Genomic DNA, 21,733 nt, shown 5'->3' with positions numbered 1-21,733 from the left:
ACAGCTCTCCATGAAAGCCATGGAAGTCAAGCTTGACAGCCCGTGCAACGTCATACCTCGACCTTCCAACGAAAACACTCGACCACCAATGGTCAGCTGCCCTCTCGTTCTACACGTGCATCAACCCCTCCCACGCTCTCTAGCATGACCACGACCCACAAATACCACGCCTCCTCCGTGACCCCAGCACAGCTGTCCTTCCTCGCCATCTACAATCCCACCCTCGGCCCAACCGACGAGACATTCGCCGACCAGCTGGTCTTCTGGTACTCGCGCAAAACCACCGAAGCGCGACGCGCAGAAAAGAGCGGAGATGCGGGCTCAGAAGCTAAGAGGAAGGCCGCAGAGCGCGAGGACGAGAACGAGCGGCTGAGGCAGATCGGGCTTGCGCAGGGCATGGTCGGCTTCGCGAAGACGTTCTCTGAGGGCGAGCAGCCCGTCGACTCCGTCGAGACGGAGAAGTCGCGCGTCGTGCTGCGCGAGCTGGAGAGGGGCTGGTGGATTCTGGCCTCGATTGATCTCACGCGGCTACCGGCGCCGGCGACCGGAGCAGCGGGCAAGAGCGAGGCGAATGCGAAACCTGCGCTGGAGTACTCGTCGCGGGAGGTTAGCTCGCCGGCACTGCTGATACAGCAGTTGCTGCAGGCGCATTGGGTGTTTTTGCTGCATCATGGGCCGACGCTGGATGAGCTTTTTGTCAGGCTATCACGGGAGAAGTTTTGCAGCACGCTGGAAAGATACTGGACGCGATTTGCGCGGAGCTGGGATGTCTTGCTTCATGGAAACCCGGCTGTCGATGTTCTTGGCGGTGTAAAGCTCGCTGCTGGCGGCGAGCTCGGAGTCGGAGTCGGCGAGGAGGAATGGGGAAGTGGAGAGAGGGAGGTGCTGGAGGGCATGACGAGGAGGACAGAAGGCTTGGTGGATATGGTTGTAGCGAGGTTTGGAGAGCCTACAACGGAAAGAGACGAGAATTCAGTCTCCGAAATGGACGAAATGCCGTGGCTAGGGAGCGGCAATCTCCCTTCTACGTCGGATGGCATTGTCTTTAGTGGACTCGACGAACTCAACCGGAACTCCCTACGAAGCATTTCTCTCTGGATGCGGCAAATATACACGTATGGAGAACAAGCTTATGGCGTCCGGGACAATCCTCACCGTGAGCGACGAAAACGGCGAAGACGCAACCCTCCTCCGCAAGAGAACGCTTCGTCGACTTCCTCGAAAACTTCGAGACAGGTTGATGCGCGGGATTTGCGGCAGAGGATCCAAGCACAAGAGGCAGCAAGGTCAGAGTCGCCTACCATCGACCCTGCCCTCCTTCCCAAGGATCCGAGGCCTCAAATGTACGACCGGGTTGCTTCGCATGACCACGCTACTGGTACATCTACGCCACAATCGGCCAGTCACCCCAATATCCCGCCTCCCATAGTGTCAGCTGCTGAACAAGCACTGAACAAAGCGACCAAAAATGCAGATCAGAAGTCAACACGTGACGCACCTGAGGAGAGCGAGGATGGAACGACCATGGGCATACCAGATCAGTACATGAAGTACATGACATTTGGTCTTAGTTCGCTTGCCAAATCATACACGAAGAAGCAGTCGGACACACCAAAACCATCAGCCGACAATTCGAAGGCATCCAAGCCATCGGAGGACAGCATACGCAAATCCAAAGCTCCGACTTCCAGCGGTGGTACCACAGACGACAAAGCTGCCTTGTCTCACATTGATCCCGTGCCCGAAGGTGAAGAGATGCGCAATAAGCTCGCGCTGCAAGTCCGTGGTGAGAACCAAGGCGGCTTTGTTGTCGGTCTCACAGGTGACCTGTCTGCCGATGAAAATGAGGAAGACGATGATGCCAGCATTACCGAGGGCAGTTCACAACAAACATTCGGTGGCAGGCGGACACTTGTCCGCACAGTGCAAATCGAGATCGCGCCCAAGAAGCAGACTTACGCAGAGAAGGTTGATGAAGATCTCGCCCGCGAGGACGGAGATGGAGACACAGGCCATCTTATGCCAGAAAACCCTGTCACCAAGAACTTCCGCCGTTTGCGCGTGCTCATCTACGTCCGCAGGCCATTCATGTTTGCCTTCCTCTTCGAACAGCGGACCCCGTCTCTCAGCTATTCTGGCCTTTACAAATCCCTGCATAACACCTTAAAACCAATTCATAAGCGCCTCCTGGCCTCTACGAGCCCGGAGACCGTCGCACAGCGTCTCCTTACGCATCACCCGCACAGCGACTCACCAATCTTCTCCATCATTCATGACCCTGTACGGCTTTCAACCCACTCAAGTCTTCCCAACATCCCCAACCCTGGCGCATATGACCCATGGACACGCCTGGAAGCCCTCAACGTGCACGCGAGCATCCTCGCTTCCTTAGCCGCAACATCCGGCCCAAAGGGCGACACAGCTCTCGAGCGTACAAGCAAGACGTCTCGCAGCTGGTGGGTCGTTTGGCTACGGTTGCCACCTTCCGTCGCCCAGGATGACGCAAAGCCAGACGACGGGTCAACCGTGCAGCAGTCTGAAGAGAACGCGGGCAGCAATCAGGTAGACTCGCAGGGCGGGCCGAGGAGCACGCTTGGACTCGTGGATTCCATCATACCCGCGCCGAGGGTGGACCAAACGCACCGGGTCGCAATCCTTGTTCGGAAGGCAGACGATTCCGCTTCAGGGCCGACGCAAACGAAGGCAAGCGTTGGCTCCAGAATGGGCAGTGGGATGTGGAGCTCACTTGGCATGAGAGGTGCCAGCAGTAGCAATGCTGCAGGTGGTAATGGAGAGGCAAGTGGTGCAGTAGGAGGGCTGGGTGGGTTTGGTGTTGATGCTAGGAGATATGTTGAGGGGTTGCTGAGTCTCAATCGGTGAGGAAGTCTCAAGAACCCCGCAATGCATTCGACGTGCTCGAAAAGATCCAAAGTGCTTGACAAGGGCTAAAATCGAAGCTGCATGGGAACCGGTGCCACGCATGGTTACACTCTGATGATTGATGCTTGCCTCCGTTGCGCGGACATGGGAAGCGTGCGTTAAAGATGTAGTGCAAACGCAGTGCAAGACAATAGAATCAGCGGAGTTCACCCTCGTCTCATCCATTGGATGCTGAAGCATCCGAATCCTCAATGGTCTAGTGGCTATGATTTCCGCTTGTCATTCATTACCCGATGATAAGCCGCGGGAGACCAGGGTTCGATTCCCTGTTGGGGAGATTTCAGAAATGAACATCTCTTACAGATTTCAAGTCTTCCGGTACTGGCTAACCAGTACCGTTCTACCGTCTTTTTTCCATTTTTAAGGTTCGATTCCCTATTAGGGAGATTTCAGAAATGACGTCTCTTTCAGATCTCAAGTCTTCCGGTGCTAGCTTACTAGCATCGTCCATAATTCTTTTGCAATTTGATTCCCTATTAGGGAGATTTTAGAAATAACATCTCTTACAGATCTCAAGTCTTCCGGTGCTGGCTCACCAGCATCGTCCTGATATTTTATTTTTTATTTTTGAATTTTTCTTCTATCGATTCCATTTGATGTTCTTCTCGTCGATGGACTGCAGGTGCCTCTGACGCGCTGAATTTCGGGGCAAAGCTTTCTTGAGATGATGTCGACCTAGTGCAAATGCCACCACCACTTGACCGAAGATTTGCAGGATATATACAGACTCTCTGACTAGTGACCTAGGCCTTCAGGTGTAGAGCCTAGAGCCGAGTGTAGTATCAGTGCTACACTGTGGTCTCTGGGGTCAGAGAATGTACACAAGTGTTGCTGTAATTTCATCCGCCTTTGGTGGGCCTACTCTTAGGCTCATGAAAATTCACGACTTGGATTGGAGAAAGCGCGATTGGTATGCGATATCTACCTATGTAGAGACAGGACATCGTCCACGCCCATGGATCGATCAATTCGAAAATCGAAATCGGCAAACGGCGCAAAAATTGTCATCATCATCGTCATCATCATCACCACCATCGCAGCAAGCTGACAGTTGCAATCGAGCGTCGCATAAACCCCCTTCTCAACGACCCAACAGATCGATCAGAAGCCACAGCGGACTCTGGCAGACCTCCAAACGTCGTTGATACAATCGGTAACTCCATTAGTGCCTCCACGAGACAAGGAGTAATCCTGAAAGCCGCCGCGGCAATCGCGATCATTGTAAAGACGCAGAACGCAAATGGAACGGTCTGATCCGTCGCTGATGAACACCGTCGACCTGACACGGTCGGCCGGCGTGTTCTCGTTCCGGCAGGAGCTCTCGTACGGTTGGCCAATGGTCCCTGGGGCTGGCGCAAATTTGAGCTTGTAGGCGAAAGGCCCGCCCCTCTGGTTGACGCAGCGGTCACGGTCATATTCGAACACGTTGACGATGGGACCCCTGCAGCCGACTCCGGCTACCAACGAGACAGGGTCGCCGTCGTCGGGAGAGGGGGCGGCGATGGCTTCGGCATCAGCCTCTGCGTATGCGAGAGGGTTGGCGGCCACAAGGGAGGCGAGGAGCGCCAGAGACGAGTAGAGGATGACCTGATGAAACCTTTAGTCCTTGAGTTACAATTCAACCAGGATCTCGACTAACGTTTGGGCGCATTGTATTTTGGGAGCGTTTTGACCACAGGTGAGGTTAAACGATTCTTATCGATGGCTGATGGAGATCCTACACTTAAGAACTCAAAATGGGTGGTTTTGGGGTGTATTTATGATCTTCCAGAAAAGAGCATTGTGCTACGAATGGTCACACTGCCTGCAATGATAGTGTGATAAGTCGTCTGATACCGCTACGAGACTGTTACAGCCTGCTTGGCAATGTAGGGTGAGAAGAAAGTGTCAAATTGTGGCGAGACTGACAGTCGCTCCATCAGGTGAGTAAACAGATCGTCATGAGCTGCAGGAGCCCAGGCACTGCGCTGATCGAGGCCTGGAACTTGAAGGAGGAGTTGTTTTCGAGGTGTAACAATTCCCTTGCTGATAAGTTTAGCAAGGCGGACGAAATGCAGCGGGGGTGAATGATTTTGAAATGTTTACAATCGTGGACAGTCGAATTTATGATCAACACCCCATACATGTTTGCATTTCGCAACAGGATGTTTTCCTCGTTGTAACTGCTGAAGACATGGACCTCGAATCTGCCGTCCAGCCACACAGCGTAGTAAAATGCCGTAGTCCTCGGGGGATTGCATGTAGGGCTACTTGGCATCGGAGATGAAATACTGGCAAAATGCTCGACCATGGCCGTGCAACTCGATAACGTTTGACGTTGCATCGAGCAGCAAGGCGCGTGGACACAGGGGAAAGGCCTGGAACCAGTCATTCTCAGCTCTTGTGAAACCAACAGAGACGGTGGCGCTTTGCGGATGCTGCTTTGGGCTGCTTCGCTGTCCTACCAGCTTCGTGACTTAGAAGCTGATCGGAGGTCTGCGCGGATGGACGAGTCGGTTGTATCTTGTTGTCTTTGCCGTATGTTGAAGTACCGTTCGCTGAAACTTGCTTGGAACCATGCGATCAAACGCGGTTGAACGCAATAGAGGCTAGGTGCTGCACAAAGCCTCTCGAGATTCAAGCGGTCAGAGATGTCGTGCAATTTGTCGACACAAGACTTCGCCTAGTATGGAGAAAGGGTCCTCTCCAGGCTGACGGTGAGCTGACGTGTGGAATCGAAGAACACAACCACACATTGCCACATGTGCTCGTGGTCCGATCGATGTCGACAACACTGTGAGGGTTCGGTACGGACCACGAGCAGACATACTCTCCTTTGTGCTGTCCATCGTGAATACTCACTGGAATAGCCTGCACAATCAGATATTGCACCTACAATGGAGGCGAGATGAGAAGGCATTGAGAGCCCTACGACCCAAGGTGACACAGGAGCAGTGAGCATTCACAAGCTGCTTGGAGGAGCGATGTCTCTCTGCTACGGAGTCGACTCCACCTCCCTCCAAGTCTTGAGCTCCACGATGAAGGGGCCTGGACGGAAGGCCGACTCTCTGTGACTGCCATGTTCAGACCAGACAACAGGTCTTTGAGCCCACTGGCCACTGCATGGCTCGCCATCACGCAGCACAAACTCAATGAGAAAAAGTAGATGCATGGATCGAATGATGCCGATCTTAAGACGTCGCTCACCTGCAGCAATGTGGTTTGACACAAGAGTGCTCCTGGCCCCTCAAAAGGATTGTGCGACAGGTGATGGCGGAGAATTGATGGTAGCCAAGGCCGTGTCGGTTGCACATTCAGCCTAGCTCATCGATACCACCTTAACAGACGGGATCAGCGCCGCGTCCTAGACAGAAGAATTTGCCGCGACATGCGAACTCCTATATCGAAGCCGCAACTACGTCCTGCTCGAAGAGCACAGGAGCTTTTTGATCAGCTGGTAGGCGCCACTTTTTCCAACACTCGAGTCCATCGGCGCTTCGGAAAAAGCCACATCGGAGCCGGAGATGAGAGGAAGGTCTCAGAAGGCCCTCTACGAGACTGACAGAGTAGGAAGTGAGCGGACACAAGCGTGTCGGCTTGCTTAAAGTCGTGAGCCTCTCGTCTTAGCGGGCTTGTTCTCTATTGATCGCAAAGGCTCACGTTAAGTCCATATGGTCAAGCTCAAGTCAGCATGCTGGCAACCGATATTGTGTCTTGAGTGGACGAGTGAGTAAGAGGCGAAAACTTCGACTTTCCATGACAACAAATTGAGGCGGACTGACTGCCACTCGGCATGCATGTCACGTGGATTGAAACCTTCCGCAGGTGATCTGCATTTCCCCGCTTCTCCAAAGGAGTTCGGCCTTTGAATTCACGAGAGCCAAGCTCTCGGTTCGATGCCTTGGGCCTTTGACTTCAAGAAGTGACGCACCGAAGGGTTCCGCGATGCATTTACCCGGCACTGTTACCAAAGCAAGTGGCAGGTTATGCCTCGGGCAATCATGTAAATTATGGTTCCATGCCTGGCATTGACCGTGACATCGGCGACTGCACGTTTAGCCTACACCGCACCGGCAAATTAGGGCATCGTCTACATGTTTTCGTATAAGACCGGGCAGAATGACAATACCTGGGTGCCATACGGTGATTATCGCCAGCGGTCGGCATCTTCACAATGCGGGCTCTATTGTCATTACTTCCCATCGGCCTCGCGGCTGCGGAGACCGGCCTGGACGGCTGGCTTCGCTATGCCTCATTCCCTGGAGCTGAGGACTATACCGACCAGATTCCGAGAACAATTGTAGCTCTTAACACTTCTGAAGTTAGTCCGGTGCTCACTGGAGCCAAGGAGCTGGAGCATGGTATTGCCAGCATTTTCGGCGTAGGCTGCGATGTGAGCCATGAAAGGTCCGACGATGCATCCAGCATCGTCATTGGAAGCCTCGAAGCCTATATGAGCCACGCTGAGGAGTCCATTGAGATCCCAGAGCTCATCGAGGACGGCTTCTACTTGGACACTACCGGCAAGCAGACCTTGATCATTGGAAAAAACGAGCGCGGAGCTTTGTACGGAGCATTCGAATATCTCTCTTTACTCGCCCAAGGGAATGTTTCTTCAATCTCCTACGCGTCGAGCCCCGATGTACCCATTCGTTGGATCAACCAGTGGGACAACCTTCGAGATGGTGGCACACACGGTAGTGTCGAGCGTGGTTACGGCGGCGACTCGATCTTTTTCTGGGATGGTGTGGTTAGAGAGGATTTGACACGCGCTGCACAGTATGCTCGCCTGCTCGCATCTATCGGTGTCAACGCAGTCATCGTCAACAACGTCAACGCGAATGAAACGATCTTGAACTCGACCAACATGGACGGATTAGCCCGAATTGCTGATGTCTTCAGACCCTACGGTGTACAGCTGGGTATTTCACTGTACTTCGCTTCGCCTCAGGCACTGGGATTCACCAACACTAGCGATCCGTTTGATGAGCAAGTCATCGAGTTCTGGCATAATGTTACCGATTCTCTTTACGAGAGGATTCCTGACTTTGCCGGTTATCTTGTCAAGGCTAACTCCGAGGGCCAGCCCGGACCCTTAACGTATAACAGGACACTTGCGGATGGCGCGAACATGTTCGCCAAGGCGTTGGACCCGCATGGTGGTATCTGTATGTTCAGAGCTTTCGTCTACGACCATCAGAACTTGAACGAGACGAGGTGGAAGGACGACAGAGCGAATGCAGCAGTCGACTTTTTCGATGGCCTCGATACACAGTTCATGGAAAACGTGGTGGTGCAGATCAAGTATGGCGTAAGTCAAGTGGCTCGTTGGGAAACCTTTTGAGACCTATTTGCTAACTCCCGCATAGCCAATCGACTTCCAAGTGAGAGAACCAGTCTCCCCACTGTTTGCGCACCTACCAAACACTGCTACAGCCATGGAACTTCAGATCAGCCCCGAGTACCTTGGCCAGAACGTGCACCTGGTGTACTTGTCGCCTCTATGGAAAGAGATATTGGATTTCGATCTTCGTGTTGACGAGCAGGCTTCCCCTGTGAAATCCATAGTCAATGGCCAGCGCTTCAACAAGACACTAGGTGGTTATGCCGGTGTTGCAGGTGCAGGTATGAACGATACTTGGCTTGGTAGTCACCTTGCAATGAGCAACCTCTACGCTTACGGTAGGCTGGCTTGGAACCCGTCTTCTGATTCGGTCGATATCTTGAACGCTTGGACCAAACTCACATTCAGCCACGAAGAGCTCGTCGTTAATACCATTGCCAACATGTCCATGGCTTCTTGGCCGGCATACGAAGGATACTCTGGCAATCTCGGCGTACAAACCCTGACTGACATTCTCTTGGGTCACTACGGACCGAATCCCGCCTCTCAAGACGACAACCCTTGGGGCCAATGGACACGCGCTGATGCTGACACAATTGGTATGGACCGCACCGTGAAAAACGGCACCGCAAACGCGGGTCAGTACCCGAAAGAGATTGCTATGATGTTTGAGGACGTCTCGACCACTCCGGACGACCTAATACTTTGGTTCCACCACCTTCCCTACACGCACGTCCTGAAATCTGGGGAGACAGTCATTCAACACTTCTACGACGCACACTACAACGGTAGCGCGACTTCTCAGACCTTCCCAGCTCAATGGGAAACCCTCAAAGACTGCATAGATGAGGAAAGATACGAGCACGTTATGTTTCGCTTGGTCTACGCTGCCGGGCATTCTCTTGTCTGGCGCGACTCGATCAACAACTTCTACTTTAACAAGAGCAGTATCGCCGACACTGCCGACCGCGTCGAGAATCATCCCTACCGAATCGAAGCCGAGGACATGGAGCTTGATGGATATGAGATCTACGATGTCTCGCCATTCCACGCCGCGTCTGGAACCAAGTGCATCGTAACCTCCGACAACAGCACACAGGCCACGGCTTCGGGCCTAGTGCCTTTTGCCGCCGGCACCTACGACATCGCTGTCAACTACTACGACCAAGCGATTGGCAACTCGACGTGGGAGCTATACTTGGATGATGAGATGATTGGTGAATGGAAGGGCGATCTTGAGTACATCATTGGCCGAGCCCCGAGCCCTTACATTGACGGGCAGACGGCTGCGAGGGTTTACTTCAAGGGCGTCGAGGTCGCAGAGAACGCGCACGTGCGTATTGTTGGTACGCCCGATGGGCTGGAACCCGCGCCCATTGACTACATTTCTTTCTTGCCGGAAGGTGTGGTAGATTGAGCTGTTGTTCTCACATGTCTGAAAAAGTCTGGCGCGCCAGCCGATACCTCCTCTCTCTCCCTTCCTCACAAAGACGCATCTCTGGAACGTGTTGAGGTGATGGTAGCACGGTCTTCTACGTAATGACACTGGAGATGCTAATTCCGGTGTCCGAGAACGCTCGCTGCCATTCTCATAACAGTAAAGCTGCTACCGGCGAGGGTGGGGAAAGTTGCGAAGCCACAAACTTTTGAAAAGATGGCGAGCCTACCATTAGTGCCCCGTTTCCACTGGTAGACCATCTTTGGTTGCACGCAGAAAGCTACGAGAAGGCATCCGGTGTTCATTATAGAAGCATGCACAGACCTACCAACTGCTTCGGTACCATGCAAAGGGCAGCCTTGCTGCAGTAAGCTTCTACCCAATCAACCAACCAGATGAGGTATCAGTATCACAAGCGCAAAGCTGGATCAGCGCACGCTGACGGAACGAATAGTCGGTACATGCAGGCATATATGCAACTTCAGTTCAGCTCTTCAGATATCTCAGCCTTGCGATATCTCTTAGAAAGCTCCATTCTTCTCCACCAGACTTTCTGTCTCCTTCCAACTTTAAAAAATCAACCATGCCATTTGAACTGCTGGAGTTCACTACAGCCGGTATCCTCACTCGATACGACCCATGGCTCTCTTTGCAGAGGGCACGAAGTTTCAGTAATGCATGGCCCAATGTTCTCTTTGAGACGGGCTGCCAGTTGCGTGAAAATGAATGGAACTGCACAGCGGCTTGCTTTGACCTCGAATCAGGCCCTCAGTATCTGTGGAATCATGACTACGCCACATCCACCATGACGAACTGCCTCAACCTTCCCTTCATTGAGAGTGCTTTGGCAAACGGGACTATGACGGACCCTCAGAATCTGATGCAGAAGTATGGCATCAAAGCAAACAATGGCACGAATGTCACTTCGCTCGACAGCTATCCAGTTGTCAATGGTTGCATACAAGCATTCTGCCGCTCTCGACATCTATCTCAATATTCCGAAAGTCTTTGCGCCCTACGGTTGAGACCACAGGAAACTACTATGTGCGATCATGTGAAGGGCGGAGCATTTTGTGCCACTGGAACAGACGGCTTAGGTGCCACTTCAGCAGTAAGCCCTGATCGGCCTGATCATATGTAGACACCCAGCTAACATTCCTTTTCGGCAGACGTTCACTACATCTATCTGCGAACACGTTGATGATTCTATAAATCCTGACATCGGAGGTGTCGGTGTGAGTATATGTTTTGCTCTGGTTCTTTGACGGTCCTCTGATTCCTTCTACTGACATTTGACGAAAGGTGATCATCTCTTACATCATGCAACTGTCGCTCTTACTTGGTGCGTATGTAGCACAGTCACTCAGCCGATCATGGGTGAAAGGCTTGACATTGCCTTTCTTCGTGATCCGCCAGATGTGCCGCCGCATGTATTCACTCGCCTTGGAGACAGCGTATGAAGGATCCGATGATCTCCAGGCGCGACTTCGATTTCCACGTCAGGTGGCATCACTCGTGGCGTCGCTTGTCGAGTTCCAGAAGACCCAAGTCTTTTTTATCATCACTGTTGAGGTCGCTGTGCTGATCGCTCTTTACAATGGGAACTACGTGAACGCCTCGTCCTGGCAGCAGTGGTGGAACAATGTCTCCTTCATGCAGGACATCGGATACAGCGGCTTGGAACCTGTCGTCTTCGGCATGTTCCTTCTCCGGAAAGCAGACAAGCTGTCTTGGTATGCCACTGTCGCATCGACATGCTGTGTCTTCGTATCGACGTTCACAATTGTCAAAAGCGGTGAAGCAACCATCCAGCCGAGACAGATCAACAATGAGATCAGCCTGGATGCATGCCAGGGCCAAGCTCCAATTCAACATTGCCTTGAAGATAGATCCAGCCAGGGGCTCAACGTGAGCGCTCAACATTGGGTCGTCTCCCCATTCATACTGGGGTTCATGATACTGGAGAAAATCGCTAATGACCGGCCAATCATGGAACGTCTGTCGAGGTGTCACCCAATCGCGGTGCTCAAGCTCAAATGGCAAGCTGTACGCTCTCCCAAAATTGCGCAGCGACTTCAGGATGTTAAGGAGCACATGCTCATGATCATCGTGCCCCTTATTGAACTCTGGTTCGTGGTCAACATAAGCCGCATGATTATGAAGTACATACTTTGGCTTCCAGTGGGTTCCACGACAAGAACAAACGGCACCTGGCCACTGGGGCAGATCATCGCAGTGGCAGTATGGGTTCCTGTGATCGTGGAGTTGATCTATCTCTTGGCTCGTAAGTCCGCCGGTCCCCCGCAATCCAAGGAATGGAAGTACGTTAACAAACTATTAATAAGACGGCATCGAGAAAGGCTCCCTCTACCGCCTTGTCCGCCCCTATCAAGTGTTGCCATCCCAACCAAGGAACACCGGCAACGCCAATATGCAACCCCCATCACTGGCGCCGGTTGAAGCTGCGATCCGCCCGTCGAGCAGCCCTTCACCGAACGACGCCCACGAATACCTGTTGCCCTCACGAGCCTCGGACCAGTCTTTCGATGCGCAAATGTGGTCTTCGATGTAAAATCCAACGCTTTTCAGAACTGTAGAATGCTTTCTTTAGTTATCATTGCGAAGAGATGGTCTGAGGGTATTTGCGGACGACCTTTCTCGTCACCTTCCGGTCGCTTACATGTTGGAAAACTTGAGGTCACAAGATTCTTTCATTGAGGCACATTATTATCCCACGATGTCGTCGTTATCTAACAGGAAAAGAGAGGGCGATGTGCTACCATCTCTTCTAGACTACCGACCGAATTGCTACTCGAAGAGCCTCACATGGCAGCTGTCATCTAGTTGTATAGCCGGCCCGCGGAGCCTACAGGTTTCACAACAAGAGACAATCTCTCGATGAAATCAGTATGAAAATGCCAGGCAAGTACTGATCGAAAAATGTACCTGCTCCAGAGCCGAACTACACCACCACCAAAGTGATGAGTAATACGATACATATATGCGATGGGAATAGATTTTCACGATCCTCGCCGCCCATCTCTTCGTCCGGCCGCAGGCCCGCTTCTTGACCTCGACCTTGTCTTTGAAGAAACATTCCCGCTGCTCCCGGTGTCACCGACCCTCCCACGCCACACCCTTGCACGCGAGGCAAAAGCTGCAGTCACCGCAGAAGCAGCGGTAGGCAGGAACCCTCTCTGATTTCTCCTTCGTGCAGGCACAGACGCCGTTCTCCTCAAAGGCGACTCTGGCGGTATAGGCAGACCTCTCGCAGCAATTTTCCGGTCCAGGTGCTCCATATCAGCCATCCCGTTACGCCACGCTCGCCTGTCATTGCGGCGGTTCCCGTTGGCGTTAGGCATGTCTTGTCTCCTGTCATCGTCAAAAGGCGGCTCGAAGTCACCATGTTCTGCCAGAAGTCCTTGCGCCACGGGAACCAGGTGTCTTTGGTAAACCTCGAGCACGGCGCCCGGAGCCCAGCCTGCGATTCGCTCGAGCCAGGCGTTGTGCAGGGGAGTGAACCACGCGATTCTGCCGTCAGCCCGGCATGGGGCTGGATCTCAATTACGAGATGTGGGTCGACTGCGCGGCATGTTGTTTCAAATCGTGTTGGCTTGGGACCCTGGTAGGTGCGGAAAGGGAGTTGCTTCGTTTCCCTCGATTTCGATTGAGATCTTGTGCTTGACATGATTCACGGGGGAGCGACCTGCGGTGACACTATGAGAATTTTTGGTCGAAAAAAGGATTAATACTCAATGGCCGTTTCTGGCAACATAGTGTTCCGCCAGAATGGAGACTGGGTTTTCTTTGTTGGCCGTGCTGCCATGGCCGATCTGAGAGTTTGCACACACTCTGGGCAAAAGGGGATGTCGTTTCGTAGTCTTGAAAGCTGCTATAGACCTGCAAGGTCCAAATAAAGAGCCGTAAATGGGCGATAGCTCTCACCTTCTCTGTACTTGCAACATACATTAGCGTGCTACCCTTCGCTTTAGACCTTCAGACATGATTTCCTAACCGGAGAGCATCCATCTGCAAACTTCTGCATGCTGAGCACTGGCGCGACAGTGCGCAAACTCGGCATCCCAAGTCCGCCCAAGATATTGAAGACCTCTTCGAAGCACAAAGTGATGAAACCTGTTGGCTTTGAGATCTCGGATGGAACAAAGATGATGGTAGTGATACACTGCAAACCAGCCCGAAAAGACGCCCGCTATGCATCCTCCATACTATGTGAACTCCATATAGTAGATTAAGCAACCCGCCCGTTCGCCCTGCCAGGTCTTCCTTCATCTTCCTCATCCTCGCTGTCGGCCAGGCCGAATCTCTCCTGCTCTTTGCTGTCCTTTCTACCTCCACTCAGGTCGTCTAATTCAGTCTCGTCGTAATCTCTCGCAGCTTCTACGTCCCTCTGTTCTTTGCTCTGCTGGGGCCTGCGATCAGAGTACCCGTTAAGGCCAAGGCCTGAAGCCATCTCGGGCGCCCTGCCGGTGCCATCATCCGGGTCCGTGCCGAAAAGCCCAGCATAGCCCGCGCGTCTGCGTCTGTCGCGGTAGACAAAGTAGCCCCAGGCGATGGCAGCAATGAGTACGAAGAAAAGCGCCACCTCGCCAGAGCGACGGTAAGCGCGCCAAGCGGCCTCCTGCAGCTTGTCCTGTTCGGCTTCCTGCGCAGCGGTAGAGTTGGGGTGACCGCCGACTGACGTGGAAGGCTCCTTCTCGCCATCAAGTAAAGAGTCAGCAGGCGCTCCGCCAATGTTCGCAATGTCAACGCCCATGAAACGATCGAGCATGTCGCGAGAACGGCGCGGGAAGTCGAAGGGTACCATGTGCGAGGCGTTGTAGAACTTGACGTAAGTGAGGTTGCGCGCAGACTGGTAGATACCAGCAGGTTCGCCTTCGAACGTCCAGTCACTGCGAGGGGCCCAGGTGCCAGCAGACAACTCCATTCCTTTACCGCCGTTCCATTCAAGATTGTTGATGAGCTCTTCAGTGCCAAGGTGGTTGCAAATCAGATCCTTGTCGCCCGAAAAGAGCAGAATAGGCATGTGTTTGAGAAGGTCAGGCAGGAGTTGTATGCTCGGCTTCGACTTGGCGGCTCTGAAGTGGCTGCTAACAGCACCACTGCACTCACTCCAACCAGACTTGTGGTCCGGGTTGAGGTGAAGGGCCTGGGTGACATCGTCACGGCGGAGATAGGGGTTGAGCTGCTCGAGGTCTGGCGGCCAATTCATGCCACAACTTGGGTAAGAATCCTTGAGGCGAGTGTCATACATGTTGATGCACTGTCCGCCGAGTTCTTTGGTCGAGATGCGCAACACCTCCTGCAAAATTGCCTCACACCGCTGAACGTCGACGTGGTCTTTGCCGCCAGATTTCAGTTCGACATTACAAGCAGCCAGCATTTGGTCCAGCTGGCCTGCAGATTCACTGTCCGCCTTCACCAGACCAGCTTGTTTCGCATAGCTGATGTAGGCCGGGTACTGGTCCTTTCCAGAAATCCAACCATTGCCAATCAAAAGCCCACTAACGTTCCACTTGTCGTGATCCTTCTTTGCATTACGATCCAGCATTGCTTTCGCGATATATGGAATATGCTGGCCTGCATAAGATTCACCAGCAATGTAGATCTGAAAGCGGTTAGCGTCTGCTTTTCTTGCAACAAGAGGTCCTGCAACTCACATCATCGTGCGCATGCTCTGGAAAGATGGCAAACCATTTTTCCAGAAACGACGTCATCTGAACTGCCATCTCATCTAAATCAGAGAGATACGAATCTGTGTCCACATAGCTGAACCCTGTTCCAACAGGATTGTCGATGAACAGCAAGTTCGCAAACTCGTCCCAGCTCCCGTCGTTCATCGTCAAAGTTCCGTCTTTCTTAACCCTGTATGGCCCAACCTCCATCATTGCGCCGTCCATGCTACTGCACCCAGGACCTCCGTTCAGCCAGATAACGGTCCGCTGACGATTGGCGATGTGTCTGTTCTTGTAGAACCAAAAGAACATGTTGCCATGATGCTCAGGAGTAATTTCAACGTGACCAGCATACATGTTGAGTAATGGCGAGGGCGCTCCAGGTAATGAGTGAATATAGTAGTCAGCTGCTGTCTTGTCGGCAGCCGTCGCAGGTGTCGAGAAGCATATCAACGAGAGGAGTGTTGACAGAAACACCGCAGGCCATGATAGCTGTCGTCGCGAAGATATGAGATTCATCTGGTCAAACATTTTGAGAAGACCCTTTGGGCCTACGCCGAGTCGCGAAGCAGCGCCCTTGTCGCTTCAATGGTCCCCTCAGCTGGCCCAAGAAACAGGTGTCGCGATTAGCATCCGGCGTCTCAGGGTGAAGATAGTTTGCCGACGACGACCTCGATCGCGTGAATAGAGACGGGCGGACCGGTCGAGGGGGCGCCGACAATAGGGAGTATCAAAGGAAACAGTGACCGGATGAACGAAAGTACATACAATTCATAGGGAGACGCTGGCAGCGCCGATGGACAAGCGTCAGCCGGCGCCAGGAGCAATGAGATCGGCGTACGCAATCGGCCCAAGCAGGGTCCAACACGTGATCTGGCGTCGAGACAATGGGCTGGTGCCTGAGGCTGTAAGGCAGTTCAAGGCCGCTGCTCGTCATCGCGCCCGCACAAGTCGCGTCGACCAGTCGCGTGTTGCTTCACTCCACTGCTGTCGCCTGCTCGAGGCGACTTTCACTCACTCACTTCTGTTTCTTTTCCAACCACACACCGTCTAGCAGCAGATCAGACGACAGAGTGATGTGCCATAATGCCTATGCAAGAACCTTCCCTGAAAACAATCTTACTGTACCGCAGCGCTAACAAGAACGTAGGCCAGGTGATCAGCATCGCGACAATGCTGCGACCGTGAACCCGTTCGCGCCACCAACACCTCGCATATCGGAATGGACGGCCCAGGAGATAGCTACACTCTCTTCGAGGCTGGAAAAGCAATTAGGGCCAGAATACATCTCTACGCGGCCTGGAGCCGGCGGGGGCAAGGTTCATTACCTCGCAGCGGAGAAGGTCATTAATCTTGCGAACGAGGTGTTCGGTTTCAACGGCTGGAGCTCGTCCATACAGAATGTGCAGATCGATTTTGTCGACGAGAACACGACAAACGCAAAGATCACACTAGGCCTGAGCACGATCGTGCGGGTGACGTTGCGTGACGGAACATTCCATGAAGATATTGGCTACGGGCACATTGAGAATTGCAAAGGAAAGGCAGCCGCTTTTGAGAAAGCGAAAAAGGAGGCTGCGACAGACGCACTCAAGCGTGCTTTGCGCAACTTCGGAAACGTGCTTGGAAACTGCCTTTACGACAAGGACTATCTACAAAAGGTGACGAAGGTGAAAGTGGCGCCGAGCAAATGGGATGCGGATAACCTTTATCGCCATCCGGACTATGCACCTATCAAACGGGAGTCGATCGCAGAACAAGCCGTGAGGGAGCAACAACAGAACAATGTCAATGGAGCAAACGGGACTGGCAGAGGCAATGAGGTGACGCGGATGCCGAGCAATCGATCTACTACCTCTTTTGGCTCAGTCGAATTTGAAGACGACTTTGGAGGCAACGATCTTGACGACACTGATTTCAGCCATCCAGACGAAGTTCGCCTAGACGACTCGCGAGCAATGGAATCTCCTGCACAGAGGCAGGCAAACGCACAACGAAATGGCGTACAACGGATACACTCTATGCCGCACCTTCGGCCTCCGAACCTGCAGCAACCGCAACCACCTCAAGGGCCCCAAGGTCCACAAAGACCACCAGGCGTCCAGCGACCGCCGCCCAACGCAGGGCAGGCACAGCCTGGTCGCATGCTTCCACCACAAACTCCTGGAAACCAGCGTCATGCCGCACCTATGAACAGTGCACACGGCCTGGATGGCGCAGGCAATCGATCCAACTCCTCTTCGGCAGAAGAAGGCCAGCCACAGCAACAGAAAAGCGCAGGGTCGAACGACCAAGCGGCAGATGAACACCAGCCACCAGTCCCGACTCAACCACCGCCAGGTGCGCCCGAAGGCTTCGTAACTGGTCGGAGCGCGTCCTACTTGAACCAGGCAACCGAAGGCAAACCTGGGAATGCGCCAGCTGCCTTCAACCCACATGCCGAAAGCCCCTCGATTCGTAGGACACAAGGCATCAACCCTGGAAAGTCTGCGCCAGTCATGCGCCAATCACTGAATGGTGCACTGGCTGGTGCAGCGAATGGACAGGCGCAGCCAAACAATCCACAAGCTCCTGCGCAGGGAACCAATAGCGCGCCTGGACCCAATAGAGGAAACTTCGTTAATCCTTCCGTGGATCCTACACGTAGGATTGGCATGCCTGGCGGGGGAGGACCGCAAAACCGTGGCTCGTACAAACCACCAACCGCGGTGAAAAGACCGGCTTTGACAGACGTGAGCAACCTCCCACAAGTGGATGGTGCCACGGATGCAAAGAAGCAGCGCGTCGAATCTCCGGCACCGGCGACAGAGAACGCCCTTGATGGCGCGGCTGCGTTGTGATGACTTGTTTAGAGCTGTGATAGCTCGTCGGATGGTTTGCTGATTCCTTTCCTTCTTTTTTCTCAAGCGTGGCGTTGGTAGGACAGAGGTGTAGCAATAGCTTCCCAGATTTGCCGAGAAGCCAAATGAAAATCCCATTCACTTCTGCAGGGCACGCGGCAGTCCCCCGAAATCTTCCATCTCGTCCGACTTCGTTTGGGTAGGCTTGACACCCGCCCTTTTCACCGCATTGCCACCAGACCCCTCCTTTCCCTCCCCCACAAGCCTCTCGACCAACACCGCCTTAGATTTCGCCTCCCGCAATCGATCGTCAAAATCCTGCACGCCATCCTCACTGTTCTCCCGACTGACATCGTCCGCATTCGTCAGCTCCACCAACCGCTTCACATGCCTCCCCAACCTCTCGCTGCCGGCACCCGGCAAAGGCCCCAAGCCAGGCGGCTCCTCCTTGCCAACTTCAAGACCGGTCGAAGCCTCCGGTAACCTTGCGTCCCAAACTGCAGCGCGACCGCTAAGTTTGCCGAACTCGATGAACTTCTCGAAACTTTTCTCGAGGCCGAACACGCGGCCTTCGATTCGTCCGGATTTCTCGCCTTCGGCGATGCCTAGGTTGCGGCCTTCGGTGTGGTATTGCTCTTCCAGCGAGAGGAGGGATTCGAAAGGGTCCGCGGAGGCGGAGGGCTGTTGCTCAGATGACATGGTTGTCTTTGTGTTTTCCAGAGTCGAAGGGATATGTATTTGTTTGTTGTGCGTGAAAATTCAAAATCTTTCTGAGTATCTGCTGGAACCCAGCCGGCTCTTGGTTCGCTCGTCCAGATTCCGAGCTTTCGATTAAAGTCAATGCAATATCGGTTTATTGGTTGATGTGGCGTCGTTGAACAAGGTCACAACCTCAAGTTCTGTGAAGGACTCTCCTCTTCCTCGTCGATGAATCGTCGAAATGACTCTCTTGAACTCTAGTCCTTCAAAAAGCCAGTTGCTCGTGAGTGAGCATCTAATTTCGCGTCGACTAGAATGACTACTTCCTTTCAAAAGATCAAGTCTGCAAGAGTAGGCTGCAAAAGTCGTGACTTTCGGGCCAGGATTTCTGGCTTGCGGAGAAGCAGCGCCCGCAAGCCCATACCACATGAAGCCAGAACAAGACGACTTCAAGATTGAGGGCAAGCCGCTCTGCAAGACGAACGGCTCACTCACAAACCGCCATAATGCCTCCCCGACAGGCGACGACACGGCTTTTCGCCCTCCCGCCCCGATTCCTCTGCCCCTCGCTCCCCGTCACACAGACACGCACAATCCGATCGATCCTCAAACCGATCCCCAAACCCAGCCGATTCAATGCATCGCAGTCGCTGCCCGTCCTTGGATCGTCACACACCGCGGCCTTCGAGCGCAAAGAGCATGTTATGCCGCTCCGCACTGGCGCGCTGGCCATCAAGAAGGGAATGACCGCGATCTTCGACCCGGAGACCGCGAAGCGCACGCCCTGCACAGTCCTGCAGCTTGACAGATGCCAGGTCGTGAGCCACAAGCGGCGCGACGTCCACGGCTACTGGGCTGTGCAAGTTGGCGCGGGCGCGAAAGAGGCAAGGAACGTCACACGGCCTGAGAGAGGCCATTTCGCTGCGCAAGGAGTGCCGCTTAGCAGGGAGCTGGCGGAGTTCAGAGTCAAGAACGAGGCCGGCCTGCCGCCCATCGGCTCAAAAATCACAGCGGACCTTTTCATCCCGGGCCAGTTCATCGACGCGCGCGCGAACCGCAGGGGTATGGGTTTCGAGGGTGGCATGAAGCGCCACAACTTCAGCGGTCAACCGGCATCGCACGGTAACTCGCTCGCGCACAGATTGATGGGTTCGTCTGGTGGTGGACAGGGCAGCGGCAGCAGAGTGCTGCCCGGCAAGAAAATGCCTGGTCGTATGGGTGGTGAGCAGATGACGGTGGCCAACTTGAAGGTCATGCAGGTCGACAAGGAGAACGGCATCGTGGTCGTCGCTGGCGCGGTTCCCGGGCCGAAGAACTGCGTGGTCAAGCTGCAGGATGCGATCAAGAAGCCCTGGCCTGATGCGACGTGGCCGCCTGCGATTGAGACTGTCACGGAGCCCTTGAGGGAGGCCACGGAGAAGGCGCCTGCTGCTGCGTAAAGGGGAAAATGGCTCGCGTTGCGGTACAGTTCGCCTCGTATCAGAGATGAGCTGTTGTGGGGAGGCACTGGGGGAGAATATGCGTGGCGGAAGCGTCTGAGAGATGAGGCTTGATATGTGGTACTTACAAGAATCAGGGGCGCCGTGGATCGCTGGCAAGGAACGATTCAAATCTGAAAGCATCGTGGAACGTTTCACTTTGACTTGCCGGCATCATACATCACATCACATTGTAACCATAGAGGGCAAAATGCTGAGACAGAAATGGAAATGTACATTATAGTTGCATGTCATCGTCGTCCTCGTCACGGTAGGAACTACTACCAAAGCCGTTCTCCTGTTCTTCGGCTTCACGTTCTCTTCGAGCTTCCTCTCGTGAACGGCCGATCTTCCTACATGGACAAGTCAGCAAAGTATAACAGGGAGTTAAAGTAGACCATGATCAACTGACCTCAGCCCATCGACAACTCCACCAACGAACCCTCTCACTTCCGCGACTTCCATACCGCCGACGCCGTTGATCTGCAGTCCAGCTCCGCTTTCCAACACTCGAAAGCCCTTCCGTAGCTTACTCATTCTCACCTCGCGCAAATCTCTCAGTAGTCGTCGTACAGCGTCCGCATCTTCCACGTCGTCTCCCGCGTGCGTGAGCACCAGGTGGCTCAATTCGAGCCAGTGGTAGGGCAGAGCGTCCGCTTGCGCGCGTGAGGTATGTGTATCTTTCAGGAACGGTGTCGAGAGCTCGAGTGTTTCAGACGCGAGGTAAGATGCTTCTTCTTCGGCGGTGGAGGTAGGTGGAGGCAGGCCTGGCGGAGGCGAGAAGACCGCGGCTGTCGTCTCGGCTGTCTCGAATTCAAGGATTTGTGTGAGCGAAGGAACATTGAGCCAGGCGGGAGGCTGAATATTAGCGCGGCGTTGGCGCTTGAGGAGTAAGGCGAGCCAGAGAGGAAGTGGGACGGGAAAAGGTGGATTTAATGGTTGGGTCGGACCCTGTAGGAGGGCAGACATCGTTAGTCTGGGTGTTGAGGGGCGCAATCGAGGATCTGCCTTCTTACTCCCTTTGCTTTGCTCGCGAGGGTGATCAGGCTGGACGGCTACTACTCACACCCAAGAGCTCGAGGGATTCAAGGCGTTGGCGCGGGATGACGGTAACGAGCTCCATTTCGCAGAGGAAGCCGACCTCGGATGGCGTTAAGCCCGGTGGGAGGGGGAGTGCCATGATTAATGTGTATCGAGCATCACCTGCGAGCCGGCGCAGGTGATCGTATTTAGAGCAGAACCGCCGTGTGTGTACTGGTAAATGTAAGTGAATGGACACGGGAATCCACCTCCCACGACGCGTCTGCCCCGCTGCGCGTGGA

The 21,733-nt window shown here is 53.8% G+C and overlaps 8 protein-coding genes across 8 annotated transcripts; 5 read left to right on the top strand and 3 right to left on the bottom strand.

Moving 5' to 3' along the window:
- Window positions 1–144: 144 nt before the first annotated feature.
- WHR41_04606 (uncharacterized protein) lies at window positions 145–2,880 on the top strand (the record flags this gene model as incomplete). The annotated part of the gene is made up of 1 exon (XM_069373212.1): window positions 145–2,880. The coding sequence occupies one exon, from the start codon at window positions 145–147 to the stop codon at window positions 2,878–2,880; it is 2,736 nt and encodes a 911-aa protein (XP_069229918.1).
- A 4,213-nt stretch (window positions 2,881–7,093) lies between these two features.
- Window positions 7,094–9,680, top strand: aguA (Alpha-glucuronidase A; the record flags this gene model as incomplete). The annotated part of the gene is made up of 2 exons (XM_069373211.1): window positions 7,094–8,230; window positions 8,289–9,680. The coding sequence occupies 2 exons, from the start codon at window positions 7,094–7,096 to the stop codon at window positions 9,678–9,680; spliced, it is 2,529 nt and encodes an 842-aa protein (XP_069229917.1).
- Window positions 9,681–10,284: 604 nt separating this feature from the next.
- On the top strand, window positions 10,285–12,483 carry WHR41_04604 (uncharacterized protein; the record flags this gene model as incomplete). The annotated part of the gene is made up of 4 exons (XM_069373210.1): window positions 10,285–10,812; window positions 10,871–10,936; window positions 11,004–11,985; window positions 12,047–12,483. The coding sequence occupies 4 exons, from the start codon at window positions 10,285–10,287 to the stop codon at window positions 12,271–12,273; spliced, it is 1,803 nt and encodes a 600-aa protein (XP_069229916.1). The 3' UTR covers window positions 12,274–12,483.
- A 1,374-nt stretch (window positions 12,484–13,857) lies between these two features.
- WHR41_04603 (uncharacterized protein) lies at window positions 13,858–15,925 on the bottom strand (the record flags this gene model as incomplete). The annotated part of the gene is made up of 2 exons (XM_069373209.1): window positions 13,858–15,327; window positions 15,380–15,925. 2 exons carry the CDS (start codon window positions 15,923–15,925, stop codon window positions 13,951–13,953), a joined length of 1,923 nt encoding a protein of 640 aa, XP_069229923.1. The 3' UTR covers window positions 13,858–13,950.
- A 265-nt stretch (window positions 15,926–16,190) lies between these two features.
- Window positions 16,191–18,234, top strand: WHR41_04602 (uncharacterized protein; the record flags this gene model as incomplete). Its single annotated transcript, XM_069373208.1, has 2 exons — window positions 16,191–16,231; window positions 16,545–18,234. The coding sequence occupies 2 exons, from the start codon at window positions 16,191–16,193 to the stop codon at window positions 18,232–18,234; spliced, it is 1,731 nt and encodes a 576-aa protein (XP_069229922.1).
- A 138-nt stretch (window positions 18,235–18,372) lies between these two features.
- WHR41_04601 (uncharacterized protein) lies at window positions 18,373–18,933 on the bottom strand (the record flags this gene model as incomplete). Its single annotated transcript, XM_069373207.1, has 1 exon — window positions 18,373–18,933. One exon carries the CDS (start codon window positions 18,931–18,933, stop codon window positions 18,373–18,375), a length of 561 nt encoding a protein of 186 aa, XP_069229921.1.
- Window positions 18,934–19,439: 506 nt separating this feature from the next.
- On the top strand, window positions 19,440–20,372 carry WHR41_04600 (mitochondrial 54S ribosomal protein uL3m; the record flags this gene model as incomplete). The annotated part of the gene is made up of 1 exon (XM_069373206.1): window positions 19,440–20,372. One exon carries the CDS (start codon window positions 19,440–19,442, stop codon window positions 20,370–20,372), a length of 933 nt encoding a protein of 310 aa, XP_069229920.1.
- Window positions 20,373–20,623: 251 nt separating this feature from the next.
- WHR41_04599 (uncharacterized protein) lies at window positions 20,624–21,629 on the bottom strand. The gene is made up of 3 exons (XM_069373205.1): window positions 21,478–21,629; window positions 20,824–21,362; window positions 20,624–20,764 (listed from the first exon to the last, which is right to left on the bottom strand). Exons 1-3 carry the CDS (start codon window positions 21,589–21,591, stop codon window positions 20,650–20,652), a joined length of 768 nt encoding a protein of 255 aa, XP_069229902.1. The 5' UTR covers window positions 21,592–21,629; the 3' UTR covers window positions 20,624–20,649.
- Window positions 21,630–21,733: the final 104 nt, after the last annotated feature.

The sequence above is a fragment of the Cladosporium halotolerans genome, assembly GCF_011745625.1.
Source record: "Cladosporium halotolerans strain TM138-S3 chromosome Unknown Sca13, whole genome shotgun sequence".
In the NCBI taxonomy this organism is placed as follows: Eukaryota; Fungi; Ascomycota; class Dothideomycetes; order Cladosporiales; family Cladosporiaceae; genus Cladosporium; species Cladosporium halotolerans.
This window is presented reverse-complemented; position numbering and strand designations above follow the sequence as displayed.